Source organism: Penicillium canescens (assembly GCF_028828765.1).
Source record: "Penicillium canescens strain IBT 15451 chromosome Unknown utg000005l_segment0_segment0, whole genome shotgun sequence".
NCBI classification, from domain to species: Eukaryota; Fungi; Ascomycota; class Eurotiomycetes; order Eurotiales; family Aspergillaceae; genus Penicillium; species Penicillium canescens.
The window spans coordinates 503,529-520,500 of record NW_026703967.1 but is presented as its reverse complement, the minus strand read 5'-3'; the positions used below and the strand labels follow the sequence as shown (position 1 = coordinate 520,500).

The following is a 16,972-nucleotide window of genomic DNA, read 5'->3' as shown; positions in this document are numbered from 1 at the left end:
TGTCTTACGGGTCTCTATCGCCCGCACCTCGAGCTTCTCGGCCCCTCATACCGGCCCTGGTTCGTATACGTCGACGCGAGGCTGGCCATACAGGTCAGCGTGGAGGGATGGTCCTCGCACGACCGGGTTGCGCTAGCACAAAATGCAGCGACCACGAGGAGGATACGGAAATCCACCGGCCTCTCTAGTCACTTTTATGGTAGCGCTAGAGGAAATACCCGGTGATTCGTACTGCCCATACCCTGCGCAATTAAGCGGAATGGGACGAGGAAGGAAAAATTGAAAATGCTGGATTCAAACGGTCCTGAATTCGGACTATCAAAGATGTATTTGGGAACTCTGTCGGATTCTATGCTCATAGACCGCACTATCCTTCGCAACTCGTAGTGCCTTGCAAGAACAATAAACTCGATTGGTGTCTATCTTCCAATATTTTCTGTCATATAAACTCCACCGTCGGGATGTCTGTGATTGAAGATTGTCTCAGACCATCTTTGCGTTTGGAATATCATTCTACGCGTACGACCAGCCCAACTGTACGGTATTGACTCCGAGAGTCTCCGACATTTTCCCAGGAGGAAGGACATATTAAAAATGAAATTTGCGGGGTCTCTTGCACAAGAGATCCTTCCAAGCGTAGTTGCATGATAAAATAAATAGTCTATGCTTCTCATGGGACAGTATCCTCCTGCTAAACCGGGATGATATGTTCTGTGGACGACGCTCCATGGTTCTCTTCTGACTCGAAATCCGACGTAATTTCGACCTCTTGCGAACCCAAGCCGGCACTTTTGTTCACTCCTGTAACCCTACCTAATTGATAGTTTGGTTCGGTATATCGCCGGCTGTCGGTGTGGCTTCGTGTAAAAGAAAAATAACCCGGACACATCTTTCGGGCTAATGGCCTTAAATGAGGCGCGCAAGTGCACACGATTCCCATATTTGACTCGATGCACGCCATAATCACAGCGATAACAATGTAGTCTTCTCCCGGCGCTAGTTAGTGTGTGATCCATAACTCAGATGAGGTGCCTGGAGGGACTCACGCAGGTAGTTTACCTCCACGTCATTTGCTAATATTGCTACTATAAGGCGGGCAACACTTGCTGCCAAAGTGCTGAGTTCTGTGATTAGCTTCTTGTAGAGTTTTAGACTTAAAGCACGTGATACTAACAAGATTCCACAACTAAACAGGAGGATGATTACAATCCTCTGCGCTTTGAGTCGGTGGATCGACCAGATAACTGGGATCGGAAGCACGATGATTATGACTTCCTGAACTGCGTTTGATGCAAGCAGACCAATCTGAAAGCCACTGAAGTTTGGCATGCACCCTGCCGCATTCTCTTTCGTCAAATCCCACGCGTTGTGCATAGGACGACATCGAAACAGAGAGATGCCAAGTGCAGCGAGTGAAAGGAGAACATTAAAGCCGATCAAGCCTTGAGCGAACCTTCGACTCCAAGCGATGTTCAATTTCAGGTATGTCACGAGCATGGAAATCCGGCAAAGGCCGAGCGTCGATAAGTTAATGGCGTAAAAAGTATATTGGATCTGACGGATCAATTAATACGAGTAAATAAACGTGCGCTCAAGAGGTGGTCTCAATTTCCATACTTTGCCTATTGAGGTCGGTGAATAGCTCGGAGGGAAGGCGTTGTCCCGGTATCCAAGACCATATCTCGTGGCTAGCAATGAGGCCCTGGGTCAGCATGATACCTCGCAGCTTCGACAATTGGGTGACACAAGGAGGACAGTTACCGAGGGTATTAACAATGCTTTGGAGGAAACTGAGGATCTTTTCCTTGTCAGCCACAATTCTCATTCCGACCCGTAAAGCCGCCATACCGTTGCTATCGTAACAATCCAATCGTCCACCCCCACTGTCTTGAGGAGTACCCTCCGAGTGTATAATCGCATTCCACAAAAGAGTATAGCCAGCGCCGTGAAGATGGACGAAACGATAATAAGTTCCACTGCTCGACTTGATGGTGCAACGGATCTGGCGTAGATCCCCTCTGATAGTTGCGGCATCGCGACTGATTTAGGTAAGCTGTGGAAGAAGACAGGAAGATTCACCAAGCATTGCTTCTTTTTCGCAGGAAAACATGTCCTGGGAGGAGACGAGGGGGTGAGTAGTTTGACGTACCACGCTGAAGAGGATTGTTCCTTGGCTGACAATAAATCGGGGTTGGCTGAATAGCTGTGCTTTCCCGATGATATTCACATTTGTGTGATATCCTCTACTCTCTGTCGAGACCGGTGCGTTGAGAGTGACTTTTGTTCAGCTCTACAGATCGAAATGACAGGATCTTGCAAGACATTCCGCGGAAGCAGGATTAAATCCCCTTTACGAATGGAAAGATCCGGGCGCATGTTTTAACTCGAAGCTTTTCCGTGGCTGGAATTGCTGCTAAAATTGCAACTGCGCCTGTCACTACAGGTAAGTGTGGCGGATCATTGTTTCTTCTCCCATGGTTTCTATCACGGGGCGTGTTCTGTTGCGACCAAACCTTACACACGCTGTCTCTCTTGAGTGATAAAGGTCACCACTAAAGGGCGTACCTTACTCTATAGGGGGGAAAACATAATACCAGTCTTCCACTGAATATCAGTAAGCATCGCCCCTGATCTACAAATCACTATAACCTCGCAAGGTTCACATCGTCCAGCAATATCTTGTCTTTTGTTTCTGTTCCCCCTTTTTGTGGTTCTGCTAAACCTTATTTCACTTATTAGCTGAGACAGGCTCCACCTAGGAACCACACGAGCAGATACTTAGATATTATAGTCGAGTGATGATGTCAGAGGCACCATGTTGACCAGTGAACAACAGCCCTTGCCATGCTTACTCCCTATTTTTCCAGTCTAGACGCGCCGATTATCTATTTAATGTAAGAAACCTCAAAATCTCATCTGTCACCTAGAGAGCGTGCTGATCACGTTTTGGGGAATTCTACTTCATGGTATCTCGGTATGCTTTCGCTACTTCGCACTTGCCACCCAATTTTCCTATGTGTCTCTTGATTTGCATCGGTTGGTACGCTATGGTGACTGGCCTCTATTCACGACTTCATCTGGTGGTTATCCACGCTAATATCGATCCTATCAGCTTGTCGTAACGGACCGTGATGTCCTTACTAACCCCACACTTCGCCCCCAGGGAACCCTTGGCAATAAGTTGACCACACGCAACCTGTACTTCTCGAGCTACATATACCGCGAGAAGACCGAGTTCTCTCTAACTACATATAAAGACTCGTTCGAATTTAGTTTCACCACTTGAATTACTGAGGAATAGTCCAGCTACCTAACAGTACGTTATTAGTAGATGCAACGGCAACGAACTTTGACCTTGTATGCATTGTTTATATCGTGCTCTCTGGACAGCTGTACAACGGTACCCAATTTCCATACGGTAGTCATGAAGGGTGCATCTTATCTGATGAAATGCTTACATAGATGTGGGGGCGAGAATCCATACACGCAGCATAATAACATGATGCGCTATTATAACAAGGCAGACAGATTTTCAGTTTCATCTTCACCGCCTTTCATCGCCAACATTGGTCCGACTGCAAGCATTTGGGAATGCTCTCAAAGAACAACCGTCTCTTTATGGGGCGATTCGCATCATCAAAATCGCCAACTTTCCCCACGATATCCCTGGCACCGCCCAAATTGCTTGTCTACTCGATTCAATACTCGCTAAAGCTCCAAATATTTGCAATCTTGCCATTCCAGTTGACTAACATACCTTCAAATCATTTCAGAATGCCGTATTCCCATGCCTTCGGACCTTTCAAGGCAGAGATTGTTACAACGGCTCAAAAAAATATTAGCTATGCCAATTGCGGCCGTTCATGCTTAGTCCAGCGTTATTGTCTATCTATTTACATGGCCTCTACCAGGACAAGGCTTTCGAGTTACCTAGTAGGCTGAACCTCTGCGCCATCAGCTTTACGGAGAGTCATCTTACCTATGAAGCTATCCACAAACTTTTCGAGAATAGCCCACATCTGCGGTCTTTTGATTACACTGAAGCTGCAATTTATAGGTTTCGAAAAGGAACCCACTTCACTCCAGCCCAGATCACCCAGGCTCTTCACTCTGCTAGGGACAGCCTTGAGAGACTCGTGTTAAGCCTTCCTTGTGATAACGATTATGATTTTTTTGATGATGATACTATTGCTTCTTGGGAGCCTGATGAGTGTATGGACACCAAGGATGTTGACACTGATCAGTACCTTGCTCCACTCACAGGCTTATCCTCTGATCAGTATCTTGGCCCACTGACAAGCTTCTCCTCTTTAAGATATCTGTATGTGGACCAAAATCTTCTATCTAGCGAAGCGTCTTTGCGCGATTGCCTAGAAGAGTTGATTCTTCGTTTGCGAGAGCCTCTCAGGATGGATCTTCTTAGCCACTTGGCTCGCGCCAGTCTCATAAATTACTGTCGCTGAAATCATTTTTTTTTTTTTTTTAGATTTTAAGTGTTGAAGATGATTGTATCGATGAGCGAGATTGTCATTTTATCTATTCATCATGTGATATGGATTTCGAGACCGTTGGGGCTATTACATCTTGGTGCTTCATTGAACTGGTTACCCTGATGTTAAAATAACTTTCCGCTGCGGTGAACGCTGGATTGCCACTCGCCCGTTATCCGCAGGCGTCCTGGCTGGGGAAGTTGAAATCTATACCCATTCGGCATCACCCTGGGTAAAGGGGTCGCTTCAGCGGGATGTGGGGCAGCAGGATAGAAATGATCTTCAAGATCAGCTCTACACAGCATCTGTCGAGGATGAGAAAGCTTTGGCGAGCCAATTGACCGAAAGTAGATGGAACGCGATCGATGCCAGACAAATTGCAGAGGAGACAATCTCCCATTTTCTATACCCAGCGCAGCGCTCTGCTCCATTATTAGCTTTTTTTGTTTGTTGGCGTGTTGGTATACCGCACGAGCTTAGCATCTCTGCGGCTTATAGTTCAAGAAATTATCTTGATTATAGAGATATTGACAGTGTGCTATCTGTCCCCAAATGGGTGGCTTTCAGGCTGGCGGTGCTCCGCACAGGGTACGAACTTTCGTCTCGCTGGGGAGATCCGGTGGGCGTTTGAAATCTCAGCTGGATAAAAGTACGCCCGGCTGCAGCGCATGAGTAACTCGATTTCTATGGAGCTGGTTGCTCGTTAGCTCGGATCCAGGTGCGGGGACATCCACTCGGACGGATGAACTGGATCCCTCGCAGCAGTTTCACAGTTTCACAGTTTCACAGTTGACAGCTAAGTTATATTCAACGAAACAGATTGGATATCGCTCCTTTTTATCGCTAAAATCAACGCCTTTTCTCCTGCTTGTCGCCGAGCAAGCGAATAATCATCCTTCCCCTGTCAGCTTGACAAGTGCGGGGATCCTCTGAAGGCTCGAACCTTCCGCTCTCCATGCCAAGCGCATCAACCAGAGAACACGCTTGAAGGCAACCCGAGAATAAGCCGATACATCAACAAAACTCAAAGGCAATAATATCCCGCATGATAATGTCTCAGCTTGGCAATATCGTGTTATCATGGTTCCAAGATGTTCCAAGACACCAGGCACATCTGGCACGCAGCCACAAAAGAACGCAAAGTTAATTAAGTAGGGGACCAAGCCAGAGATATAGCCTGTTGGCGGAGTTTACTTCGCCATTCACGGACATGTCCTGTCCGTATGCCGCTTCATTCGAACTGGCTGCCAGCCAAGCACGGATTGCGAGGCTGTGCGCTCTTGGAAACTGGAGATCGAGCAGTCCTCGGCCATACAGATTTCAAGAGCTCTTGGTTTTCTTGTCTTTCAACCTTACTCCGGGTTTCTCCTCCTTCTTGGAGACCTATTTCACCTGACATCGTATCGGAATCCTGACTCGTTGTACTTGCTAGATGCTGGGCATGGCAAGACTGGGCCGTACATGCCGTTCATTGGGTCTCCGTTGTCTGGTTTAGCTCTTGAGTTAAAACTCAGATAGGCTGATATAACGGGGCCCACGTTGGCAGGATGCGGGGTGACATGTCCGGGGTAAGCTAGCTTTCCACGCGATATGCTGTGAAACTACCAGATCCACCACAGAGGCGAAATCATATAAAACCACCTGCCAGGTCGGACAAAATGAAGGAACAATTCAAGTTGCAGTCGCACTACATCCTACTGTCAGTCTCCCTCTGCAAACAATCTCGGCGCCATGACTGGACCCAAGATCTCCCCGGAGATTGATGACGAAAAGCCCAGTGTCTTGCACCGTGACGACACCATCGACCAAGAGAAGCAGAAGCAGCTGAAGGATGTCGACTACTCTGGCGCGACCAAAAAGACCGATCCTGCTGAGATTCGTTTGGTCCGCAAGCTCGATCTGTGGATTATGCCTACTTTATGGCTGATGTACTGGCTGAACTACCTCGATCGTAATGCCATCGCTCTGGCACGGTTGAATGACCTTGAGGAAGATCTGAACCTCTCTTCATCCCAGTACCAGACCTGTGTTTCCATTCTCTTTGTCGGTTATATCGCTGGGCAGGTTCCTAGCAGTGAGTCTATCTGTCTCTAAACGCCTGACACTGTCTAACCACTAACTTTATAATAGACATGTTGATCACGCGACTACGGCCTTCATACTACATGGCTGGTGCCATGGCCGCATGGGCAGTTGTTAGTGCGTTGACTGCGTTGGCTAAGGACTTCACCGGCCTTCTGCTAGTTCGCTTCTTCCTCGGTGTCACAGAAACACCATACTACCCTGGTGCCCTCTACATGCTCTCGATCTTCTACACACGCAAGGAGATCGCGACCCGCATTTCCATCCTCTACACCGGCAACATTCTCGCTACAGCTTTCGCTGGCCTGATTGCTGCCGGTATCTTCCACGGCATGGATGACCTCGCTGGCATCGCCGGGTGGCAGTGGCTCTTCATTCTCCAGGGTGCCGTGACCTTCGTCGTAGCCGTCTGCTCCGTCTTCGTGCTACCAGACGACCCTCTCCACACCCACTGGCTCACCGAAGACGAACGGCAACTCGCCCACGAGCGCATCCTCGCTGACACCGTCGGAGCCCGCCACCAAACCAGCACATTCAGCGGTGTCAAAGAAGCCGCAAAGGATCCCCGAGTCTGGCTATTCGCTTTCATGCAGCACATGCATCTCGCAGCCAACGGCTTCAAGAACTTCTTCCCAACAGCTGTCGAAACCCTCGGCTTCAGCACTACAATTACTCTAGTCCTCACATGCCCGCCTTATCTCATCGCCGGTATCATCTCTGTATACTGGTCCTGGAATTCTGGCCGCATGAACGAGCGAACATGGCATATCACCTTTGCGAAGGCGGTTGCGATCTTCGGGTTCGTCCTTGGATGTGCGACTCTGAATACCGGTGCGAGGTATTTTGCCATGTGTGTCTTTGCGATTGGTACTTATGCTGGTATGTTACACTGATGACTACTTTCTTTCTTTGTCTCTGGTTACTGATTTGCCGGGATAGTCAACTCAATCATCCTCGGTTGGGTCTCGAGTACCTGCGGTCAAACGAAGGAGAAGAAAGCTTCAGCTCTGGCTATCGTCAACACCTGTGCTAATATCTCGTTTATCTGGACTCCGGTATGTCTCCCTTTTTCCTTCTCTTTTCATCCTTCGGAAACGAGAGTTGGTCCTAACTGTGAGCAGTACCTCTGGCCATCCTCCGACGAACCACGCTACACAATCGCCATGTCATCCAGCGCCGCATTCTCGATGACCTGCGCGGCTTGTGCCTGGGCTATGAGGTTCTGGCTGAAGCGCGCGAACCGCAAGATCCGCCAGGATAATGATGAGTCAAATCTTTATTATGCTTACTAGGTTGAACCTGTGAGGTAGCTCTACTTGAACAAGTTTATTACATCTCATCATATCACTCATCCTCACCGACAGACGGACGGGCAGACAGACAGACGGATGATGAAGGGTAGCTAGGGGTTGGATAAAGCTTAGGTTGAGGATTGGCTTTGGATGGTAGAAGAAGATATGATTTCATCAGAGGACGGACTAGAATTCCTATCAACATGCGTAACTATCTCCTTTTTCTTAAGTACTAGGCTCTTTCTGAGCGTCATGGTTCATTGAGAAAGTCTTTGTCGGGTGGGCATGAATGTTGCAAAAGTGAGAGGAAGAGAAGAAACTGGACACCTTCAAAGCTATAACTTGTCGAAAGCTGAAAATAACCGCAGCACTCTTTCGATGTCCGCTGGTTTAGGGAAGAATAGCGGTTTTGGTGGAACGAGAAGCAGTTAGGCATGGATAAGGAGTATAGGCAATATTATCATTCACTGACATCCTTTTGCCTGTAGATACCCAGGGCGTGCTCAGTTCTACTCAGTGAGCCAAAAAGCGGCATGGGGTGAGCACTAAAACGGAAAGGGAAAGCCAAGACTTATCAGACATTATCCTGTCTATATGCACCTATATAGACAGGATAATGTCTGCCGGGTGGGGCCTTTCCTATCTGGGCTGCCGCCGCTTTACGAGGGCGCTCAGGCTCAGAATCAGTGAGTAGATGTCAGCAACCAAATTGATGCTGAGGAATCCAACCTACGACTGGGAGCCCGAGATCAAAAATTTACCTAGCCAGCTGGAGAATGTCTCCGTTGAGGCACTCTTACAGGTAAGATTTTTCCGTCTCATCATATTCTTAGCTAATGTGACAGAATGCGATGTTTACCCGAGGGCCATGCGAAGGATAATTGAAATTGCTGGTCAGTGTAGCCAACAAGACTGCTTATCACGGTATCAAATCTTACTATGCTCGTTGCTGAACGAAGAACTCATTGGTGTTGACTTGGCTTTTTGCTTGAAGGCCTACCAAGTCGGGAAAGGTCTCGCGATCCTGTATTTCATCGTTGCTGTTCAGACGCTATATGATTGGTCCGTAATGAAAGCTAGGAGCGGTGGTTTACCAACGTATTTTGAAACGAAACACTTGTAGTGTATTCGCGAAAGCTCCTTGGCCACTCCACAGATGCTCACTTAACTTGTGACCTGTTAAAATCAATCGTAACTTATATGAGCCATCGATCTTAGTCTATTTGTGTTCATTTGTCGCCTATTAGACTTTATGTAACACAAGGATTGCGGAGCTCCTCTTTTTTTTGGACATGATCATATCAGCTGGGCAAAATACTATCATTATCTCGCACGGTGCTTGGCTGGAAAGAGAATACTAAGACCAAATCTAGATAATCATAAAAGATAGATGCAACATTGTAGACTAGGATTATGATGGTATCTACTTGTGTGGGTTTTGTGCTTTGCAAGCGATTTTGATTGAGCTAGACTATCTGAACTCTCTAGTCTATATTGCTTAGAGCTGCAGGACCCTATAGCTCGTCCGGCTATTCATACAAGTCTAGTTACCCTGGCAGCCACACGAACAAGACGTCGAGTGGGAACTTTCAGTAATGGAATCTGCCTCGCCAGTGTTGGCTGGATCGGTGATTGGAATTGGACCGAATATAGGATTTCCGGTGCATACCGGTTCGCTCTCTAGCGGACGATTTTTGCTGTCGCCATTATATTCAACAATGCTTCCAGGCCAAGGGAAGCGGATGTCTACATTCTCTCTGGTAAAGCACTCGTTCACGTTGGCGATGAACATAGGAGGAAAAGCAGGCGATTGTTTGGGCGTGTTGTCGGACGAACTAGACGGTGAGTCATTGGCCACAGTGATGGGTGCGCAATTCATGTACATCTCACGATTGCCGATACGATTAAACCACGTCCAGGCCAAGGTGTATTTCCCGGGCGCAATACCCTTCGGGATCGCGAAGTGGAGTTAGAGGGAATGGTCCGACGTGGCATCACCAGGAAAAATGCCGGGTACACTTGCGGGGCATCCTCCTTCGTAGGAGTTGATGACTTTCCATTCCGATCTCTTTGTCGGCTCGCGATCACAGGTGAGGCTCACCTAGCAAGACCCTCCACCATGGGTGGCGCTGCCCAGAAGCTTGATGGTGTTATTGTGCCCGGTCCAATAAGTCGATTCTTCTGTCGGGGCTTAAAAGGCACCTGGTTGTAGCTTGCAAGGAAAATCACTACCATCTGCAGCCAGTGGCGAGTTTTTAATTGTGTCTCTACTGTAGGGCTGGGGTGAAGTCATTTTCAAGTGCGCATAGACAGGCGAAAACGCAGCTGCCTGCAGCAGCAGGTGCCATTTCACGAATATCATAGCAGGAGTGGTCCTCGGTGGTAAAAGCTGCTTTCGATATGGGGTAGATGAATGCTATAATAGAATAGGCTACTGCTCTATATATCTTCGAAGAGCACATGAATTGAAAGAATGCTTGAACTGCCAGGGCTGCCGCGGATATTTGAGGCCATCACAAAAGCACAGTGTAGTCTAGTTCTGCTGTCTTTTCGGCTCAAGATGTGATGCCATGCTGCCGATTATGAGAGACCTTTCGTTTTTCGAACGCATGTGGCTGTACTCGTTGAACGGGAGAGGTGGTGAGCCTACCATTGTAGTGAAAAGGTTCTCACATTGCCTAAAGCGAAGTCGAGGCCCTCATTCAACTGAGTCGCGACGATTCACCAGTCCTTCTATGATCTGAGACCAGTTCAACAATGCGTTTATGCGCTGGCTTTCTCTAACCATGCCAACGTTACTGTCTTACAACCCTTGTGTTGAGTCCTCTTTTTCACATAAGTGCAGGGCTCGCTATGGACCACCATTTATTTATCAAGTCACTACTACCATCTCGAAAATTGATCGACCGTCTAATTCCTCTTTGGTCTGATCTTTCCACCGCCTATTCGCTGTTAGTACTAGCCACAGACCTCAATATGGTCGTTCAGCAAGAGGAAGAGTCAGCAGCACTAGCTGAAAGCCTTGGAGAAGGGAAAGGCATAATATTACGGAATTATGGTCTTCTGACTGTTGGCGGAACAGTGGATGAAGCCGCTTATCTCTTTTTGCTTATAGAGAAAAGTTGCAAGATTCAACTAGCTGCTGATGCTGCTTCTTCGACTAGTCGCGAAAAGATGTATATTGACGACGAAGCTGCGCGATTTATCTATGAGAACACTAGTGACCCGGTAAGCAAGCCGTTCTCACAGCTCAATAAATGGCTAATAACATTCGAGCAGGAGAGCCTATTTGCCGAATTCCAGGGTTATCTGCAGTGGGAGTCAGCTATATCCCATGACGGATACAAGGCTCTGTGATGTCAAAATGTCAATCAAACAGCAGAATATTATTGGTTGAGATTGGATGACCCTCGCGCCTTGTTTAATACAACCAGAGAGAAAGGAAAGGAGAGAGAAAAGCACAGAAGATGTCTGAGGAAAGATATCTGTCACTTAAGATCGTCTGATCCCCTAAACACCACGCAAAGGCTATATCCATACTACACTCCTAGGTAAAGAGAGCGGAGGAGATGGGGGGAGGAGTAGAAAAGCATAACATAAGAATATCCATAGGGAACCTTGATCTGATCGTAATAGAATCTTCTGGGCTCTCAATGGGGCAAAGGAAAAGAACAGAAAAAGGAAAAAAAAAAAACTATGCTCCCCGTCCAATTGCAGTTGACCTGTATTTAGAGCGCTGCCTGGCCCACAAATGGCTTTGAAACTATTAATCTAGTGATTATTTATTCTAATTTCTTTTATGCAGATACTACGTATGTGAGCCAACCCTTACAGCCAGGCTTATGAAGATGTAGTCGCCTACCGACAACGCAAGGGGGTTACTTTAAAGATTTTATTTTTATTTAACAGCGACACTTGACTTCGTGAAGATATCCTCCCTCTTTCTCTGTTTACTCATTTGACGACTTCAGGCTCCGACGGCATGTTGAATTTACTTTTACTAAGCCTAAGCGTGTGCCTCTTGTATGTCTTCATAACTGCATTTTGGAATTTGTACATACATCCCTTGCATCATATTCCCGGGCCGAGACAATGGATTGCCTTCCCCATCCTACGACACCTCTCGGCCATTCGAGGCACGCTGGATAGTGATCTGCGTCGATGGCATTTCAGATACGGCAGCGCCGTGCGCTTTGGACCTGATGAGGCCTCATTCATCACAGCTGAGGCTTGGAAGGATATATATGGATCCACCCGCCCACAATTGCCAAGGGTTATATCTTCCGGCAGCAATACATCCGACATCATCAATGCCAACGACGCAAACCATGCGAGATATCGTAAAGCTTTGGCCCATGCATTTTCCACCAATGGAGTGCGAGACCAAGAGCCTCTTGTCATCGATTATATTGTTAAGCTCGTTGGGCGCCTCAAAGAAGTCGCTGAATCAAAATTGCCAACGGACATGGTCAAGTGGTATAAATTGACAACATTCGACATGATTGGTGATCTTGCGTTTGGAGAACACTTTGGTGGTCTTGAGAAGTCCGAGTACCATCACTGGGTAGCCACAGTCGGTAGATTTACCAGAATTATTCCTTTTTTGAAGATTATGGATGCATATCCAGTCTTGTTCAAAGTTTTCCTTGCTGTGATGCCACAATCATTCTGGAAAGCACAAGCCGAGCAAGCTGAATACACCAAATTGACAGTCCAAAAGCGCCTCAACTCCTCAATCGCCCAGGATCGGCCTGATTTCATGGACTCGATGCTACGACATCGCAACGAGAAGGATAAACTGTCTGAGCATGAATTGGAGTCTAATGCCAGTGTCCTTGTCCTTGCTGGTAGTGAGACCCCAGCAGACCTATTATCTGGCGTAACATACTGGTTGTTGAAGACCCCCGAGGCGTTAGAAAAGGCGACCGGGGAGGTCCGATCACTCATGAAAGCCGAATCTGAGATCACCTTCAGTAGTGTCGAGGCACGCCTTCCCTACTTGCTGGCTTGTGTAAATGAGGGATTGCGGCTGTATCCATCTCTGCCTGGGGAATTACAACGCATGAGTCCCGATACGCCAATGAAAATCTCAGGCTATGACATTCCGCCCAGAGTCAGCACCCTTCATGGCAATTTTGAGTATGGCACGCTAATGACTTTAGACCCGAGTATCTGTCCACCAGTACGCCGCGTACTCTTCGCCTACGAACTTCCATGATCCAGACCGCTTTATCCCCGAACGCTGGCTACCTGAAGCTAAGACAAACCCGAGTTCGCCATATTTATTCGATAATCGAGAAGTTTTCCAGCCATTTTCTGTGGGACCACGTGGCTGTATTGGTAAAAGTTTGGCATACCCTTTGATGCGCACCATAATTGCACGAGTGTTATGGAACTTTGACTTCGATCTCTGCGAGGAGAGTCGAAGCTGGCACATTCAAAAAACCTTTGGCTTGTGGGAAAAGCCACCCTTGATATGCAAATTGACCCAAAGAAGACAATCGTGAGAGAGATCGAATTTGAGAATGAAATTTTGTGGCATCTTGTTGATCTTATGGAACACCCCGCAGTGCGTTGCTCTGCAAATAGAGAATTCAAGGGGCATGAAAACCCGCTTAACATGGAATCCCAAGTCGCTGATTTTAGCATGACTTCAAAGCCTTTGGGATCGATTTATTGCAATGCGGTATCATCAGCCTCATGACACCACTGCACAGAAATGGAGAATATCATGGCGAGATTTATTGAGACTGTCTTAGCCCAATTTTATAGAGACCTGTCTGGCAGCAACTTCTGTTAATTGAAAATGGGCCAATCTAGGTCCTGCCATTCTGTTCCCAAACCACCTTCACAAGTCCCTATATCAAGGCATATTTGAGAGTCCAAAAAAATCATTTTTCCTGTACGGCAATGTTGGCTGTTTTATGATAGTGATATTTGCTCAAAAATTGACATGGGTGATAAACGCACCGAGAGAACACAGAAACACAGCACATGAAAACAGTAAAAAGCTATCTCACTATAACCAGTGTTGAGCATCTTTTATTAAGCACAGAAGGGATACTGATGCTTTGGTGGGGAAACAGCGACCATGCAAAGGATGGGTTTATAGAGACATATCGAGTGTCACCACGGTGTTCAAGATCGCAGGCATCAACACTGCACAAAAAGAACTCTGACCAACAAATTTGCGCTCAGTTTGATCTGCTGGGGTACATCTTTGTTTCCCATAAGCTGGGTAGACTTTACGTAAAATCCCAGTTGTAAAGTATAAGGAACGACATAAAGTTTTCTCTTCGACCATCAGATGTTCATACTGGCCGACGATCCTCTTAGCTATCTTCTTGTTAAGATTATAGGGTCATCTCATTGTGTTTATATTCAAACTTTCTCATTGCTCGTGCAAAGCTACAATGGGAGATTATTTCAGCTCCAAGAAGGCCAAAATACCTTGGATTCCCGCTGTTTGGCTTGGATCACCCATTTCCATAAGCAAAGACCTTGCCTGGGTCGTCAATTGCGCTATTCTTTGCCGACAGAATTCAAAACTGCCAGTAGATTCAAGCAGCTTTATCGCGTAAAGCTTCACAGTGGTATCCTCGGACTTCTGTTTCAGGATGTTGATCAATTGAAAGCTATCAGAATTGCTGCGGATGCTGTGGATAATGGGAAAAGAGAACTTCCCTTCCGTTAAGTCCTCACCGAATCCTTTGTTTTCGATATATTTTTCACTTTGCAGGTTTTGGTAGTCATCCCGGATTTGAAAGATTATTCCAAGGTATTCGACGAGTGGTACACAATCTCTGCAAGCCCAATTAGTCAACAGCAACAGCATATCTTGACTTGAAACAGCTTACTTCTCACTTGCACTGCAAAGTTGCATCAGCTTGATTGCCAGCCGAAAAAGCCCCCGGTTTTGTTTGACACCATCTCAAGGTATTCCTCCTCGGTCGGACAGGTGAGCGAATCTCGCCAGTAGAGATCCATGCCCTGACCCTTGTGCAGCCGCAGAAGCTCTTCGGTGAAGATCTCCACTGCGCGTGGGTCTCCAATCTTGTGTAGCTCGCTTTGTGCCTTGAAATAGGCGTAGTTAGCCGAATTGATTGTCTGTGCAACTCCGAAAATGTTGTGGGCCACTGGGAGCCCCCGCCGAAGTTGAGAGGAGTCTTGAATATCATCAATCCTAAAGAGAGTGAGCCCATTAATCCTGTAATATTGCGAGTGATGAGAGCGAGCGACGCACAGCAAGGAAGCGGTATGTAGGAGCTCGACCACGCGCTTGATCAAAGACAATTTCTCCTCTGGGATTTGGAGCCACTCGTTGAAGGAGGAGATCAACTGTCCTCGAATATCCTTCCCTGGAAAGCTTAGGAGATAATCCAAAGGTGCGGAAATGACCTGGCGGGCTTCAAGTCAGCATGTTACCTCCTCTTCCCAGATTCAAATGCTGTCTCATTACCTTATTCTGATCAAGGGTCTGTTTTTGCTGGACATTCGCCATATCATGAATGCCACATATTGAGTGAAAAACTGGACGTGACTCAGGGCCACTGGGAGAGATGAAATTCATCAGTTCAGCTGCAGGAAGTTGATCCATGGTTACGAAAGAGATATGTTTCAAGACTCAGAGATTCAATGGTTTTATTGAGTAGAATTCTCAAGCTCACTTTATTGCACGGGAAAATCGCTGCTTCTTGAATCTGATACACCGCACAGAACTTGCTGGCTCATTATTTCAGCCCGACGAAGTCCACCGTATGCATGGTTCGGACTGATCTCCTTGCAGTGCGCAGATAACCATATCCCTTGCATGAAGCAAATCAGTCAGCCATATAGCGATCTTCAGGGAGCCGAAAGCACAAGTTGATTTGCCATATCTTTTCTCGGTCCTTCACCTTAGAAAGTCTACCGTGTGTGTCTCTTCCAAACTGCGATCCGCATCATGGAGTCTCTGGATTTTACAAAAGCGCCCCCCGAGTTCCAGGAGGTCAAATACCTTAGTGACATTCTCCTCGTCACCTTAGCATCGGGATGGCTTGTGTGCTACTTTGCTACAATCCGCACGGCGTTTTGTAGTAGAGCCTGTTGGATGCCTCTGTTACCTCTCTCGTGTAATGTAGCCTGGGAGCTGGTGTTTATCACTCTTTATCCACCACCTGGCTCACCCATTCTTGGGTTCTGGTTATTGGTAAACCTCGGCGTTATCTATTCTGCACTGCGATTTGCACCGAGCAAAGCAAGTCATCTCGCCGTGGAAAAGCATTATCTGCCCGTCTTGTTCGTCCTTGCTGTCGGGTTCTGGGCTTGGGGGCACCTCGCGCTTATTGAACAATTGAACCCTCTTCCAGCTTTCTACTATGGCGGCATGGCTTGTCAGCTCATGACTAGTGCGGCCGCGCTCAGTGGGCTGGTAGACCAAGGTTCCACGCAGGGTGCGTCCTACACAATATGGTAAATACCTCTTCCCCTCTCCACATTTGGTGCGAATTGTGAGTAACCCCGTTCAACTCAGGCTCTCGCGCGTGATCGGCACATCAAGTGCCTTGGCCGGGCTCTTTTTCAGAGCACACTATTGGCCTTCCCTGTGGGCATGGGCAGACAATGAACTCATGAGATGGCTCGCTGCCGCCTTTGTCATTCTTGATGGGGTGTACGGTGTCCAATTTTGGCGTCTTCGCAGGTCCGAAAATCAGCTCACTATCGATCATGCCCACCGTAAGACGGAATGATAATTTTGCAATCTACTTTAAATCGAACTCATCTAGGGGTAGTTCAGATGTGTTTTAGAGGTTGTGGTCAATTCCTCAGCTTTTAGAAATTTTCATAGCCCGCCGGATTAGATTGGAGATGGTTACAGGGCCTGAACACACAAAGAAAGCAGAAGGTAGTGTTCATGAGCTTAGGAGGCCACCTGGTGTAGCTAGTGGGAGATTTTAGACATAACCACCTACCACTCTTCCCAATAGTAAGAGTGTTCGAAAGGATACCATGTTTGCCCACCATGTGGGCAGTTTCTACTTTTGCAATGTAACATCAAAGTATTGAAAGTCCTCTATATCACCATGTCACCGGTATTTCTGGATTTGGAATTGTTGTTATTGAGTTGTA

At 47.2% G+C, this 16,972-nt stretch overlaps 6 protein-coding genes across 6 annotated transcripts; 4 read left to right on the top strand and 2 right to left on the bottom strand.

Annotated features, from left to right (window-relative positions):
• Positions 1-996: 996 nt before the first annotated feature.
• Positions 997-2,034, bottom strand: N7446_007823 (uncharacterized protein; the record flags this gene model as incomplete). The annotated part of the gene is made up of 5 exons (XM_058516568.1): positions 997-1,117; positions 1,175-1,554; positions 1,618-1,688; positions 1,762-1,798; positions 1,849-2,034. 5 exons carry the CDS (start codon positions 2,032-2,034, stop codon positions 997-999), a joined length of 795 nt encoding a protein of 264 aa, XP_058370214.1.
• A 4,187-nt stretch (positions 2,035-6,221) lies between these two features.
• N7446_007822 (uncharacterized protein) lies at positions 6,222-7,864 on the top strand (the record flags this gene model as incomplete). The annotated part of the gene is made up of 4 exons (XM_058516567.1): positions 6,222-6,564; positions 6,621-7,451; positions 7,512-7,627; positions 7,694-7,864. The coding sequence occupies 4 exons, from the start codon at positions 6,222-6,224 to the stop codon at positions 7,862-7,864; spliced, it is 1,461 nt and encodes a 486-aa protein (XP_058370213.1).
• A 2,976-nt stretch (positions 7,865-10,840) lies between these two features.
• N7446_007821 (Class II aldolase/adducin N-terminal) lies at positions 10,841-11,221 on the top strand (the record flags this gene model as incomplete). The annotated part of the gene is made up of 2 exons (XM_058516566.1): positions 10,841-11,092; positions 11,144-11,221. The coding sequence occupies 2 exons, from the start codon at positions 10,841-10,843 to the stop codon at positions 11,219-11,221; spliced, it is 330 nt and encodes a 109-aa protein (XP_058370212.1).
• A 572-nt stretch (positions 11,222-11,793) lies between these two features.
• Positions 11,794-13,371, top strand: N7446_007820 (cytochrome P450; the record flags this gene model as incomplete). Its single annotated transcript, XM_058516565.1, has 2 exons — positions 11,794-12,977; positions 13,048-13,371. Exons 1-2 carry the CDS (start codon positions 11,847-11,849, stop codon positions 13,369-13,371), a joined length of 1,455 nt encoding a protein of 484 aa, XP_058370211.1. The 5' UTR covers positions 11,794-11,846.
• Positions 13,372-14,285: 914 nt separating this feature from the next.
• Positions 14,286-15,365, bottom strand: N7446_007819 (geranylgeranyl pyrophosphate synthase spyE; the record flags this gene model as incomplete). Its single annotated transcript, XM_058516564.1, has 5 exons — positions 14,286-14,667; positions 14,722-14,733; positions 14,790-15,047; positions 15,108-15,262; positions 15,324-15,365. 5 exons carry the CDS (start codon positions 15,363-15,365, stop codon positions 14,286-14,288), a joined length of 849 nt encoding a protein of 282 aa, XP_058370210.1.
• Positions 15,366-15,806: 441 nt separating this feature from the next.
• N7446_007818 (uncharacterized protein) lies at positions 15,807-16,593 on the top strand (the record flags this gene model as incomplete). The annotated part of the gene is made up of 2 exons (XM_058516563.1): positions 15,807-16,315; positions 16,377-16,593. 2 exons carry the CDS (start codon positions 15,807-15,809, stop codon positions 16,591-16,593), a joined length of 726 nt encoding a protein of 241 aa, XP_058370209.1.
• Between the last annotated feature and the right edge of the window lie 379 nt (positions 16,594-16,972).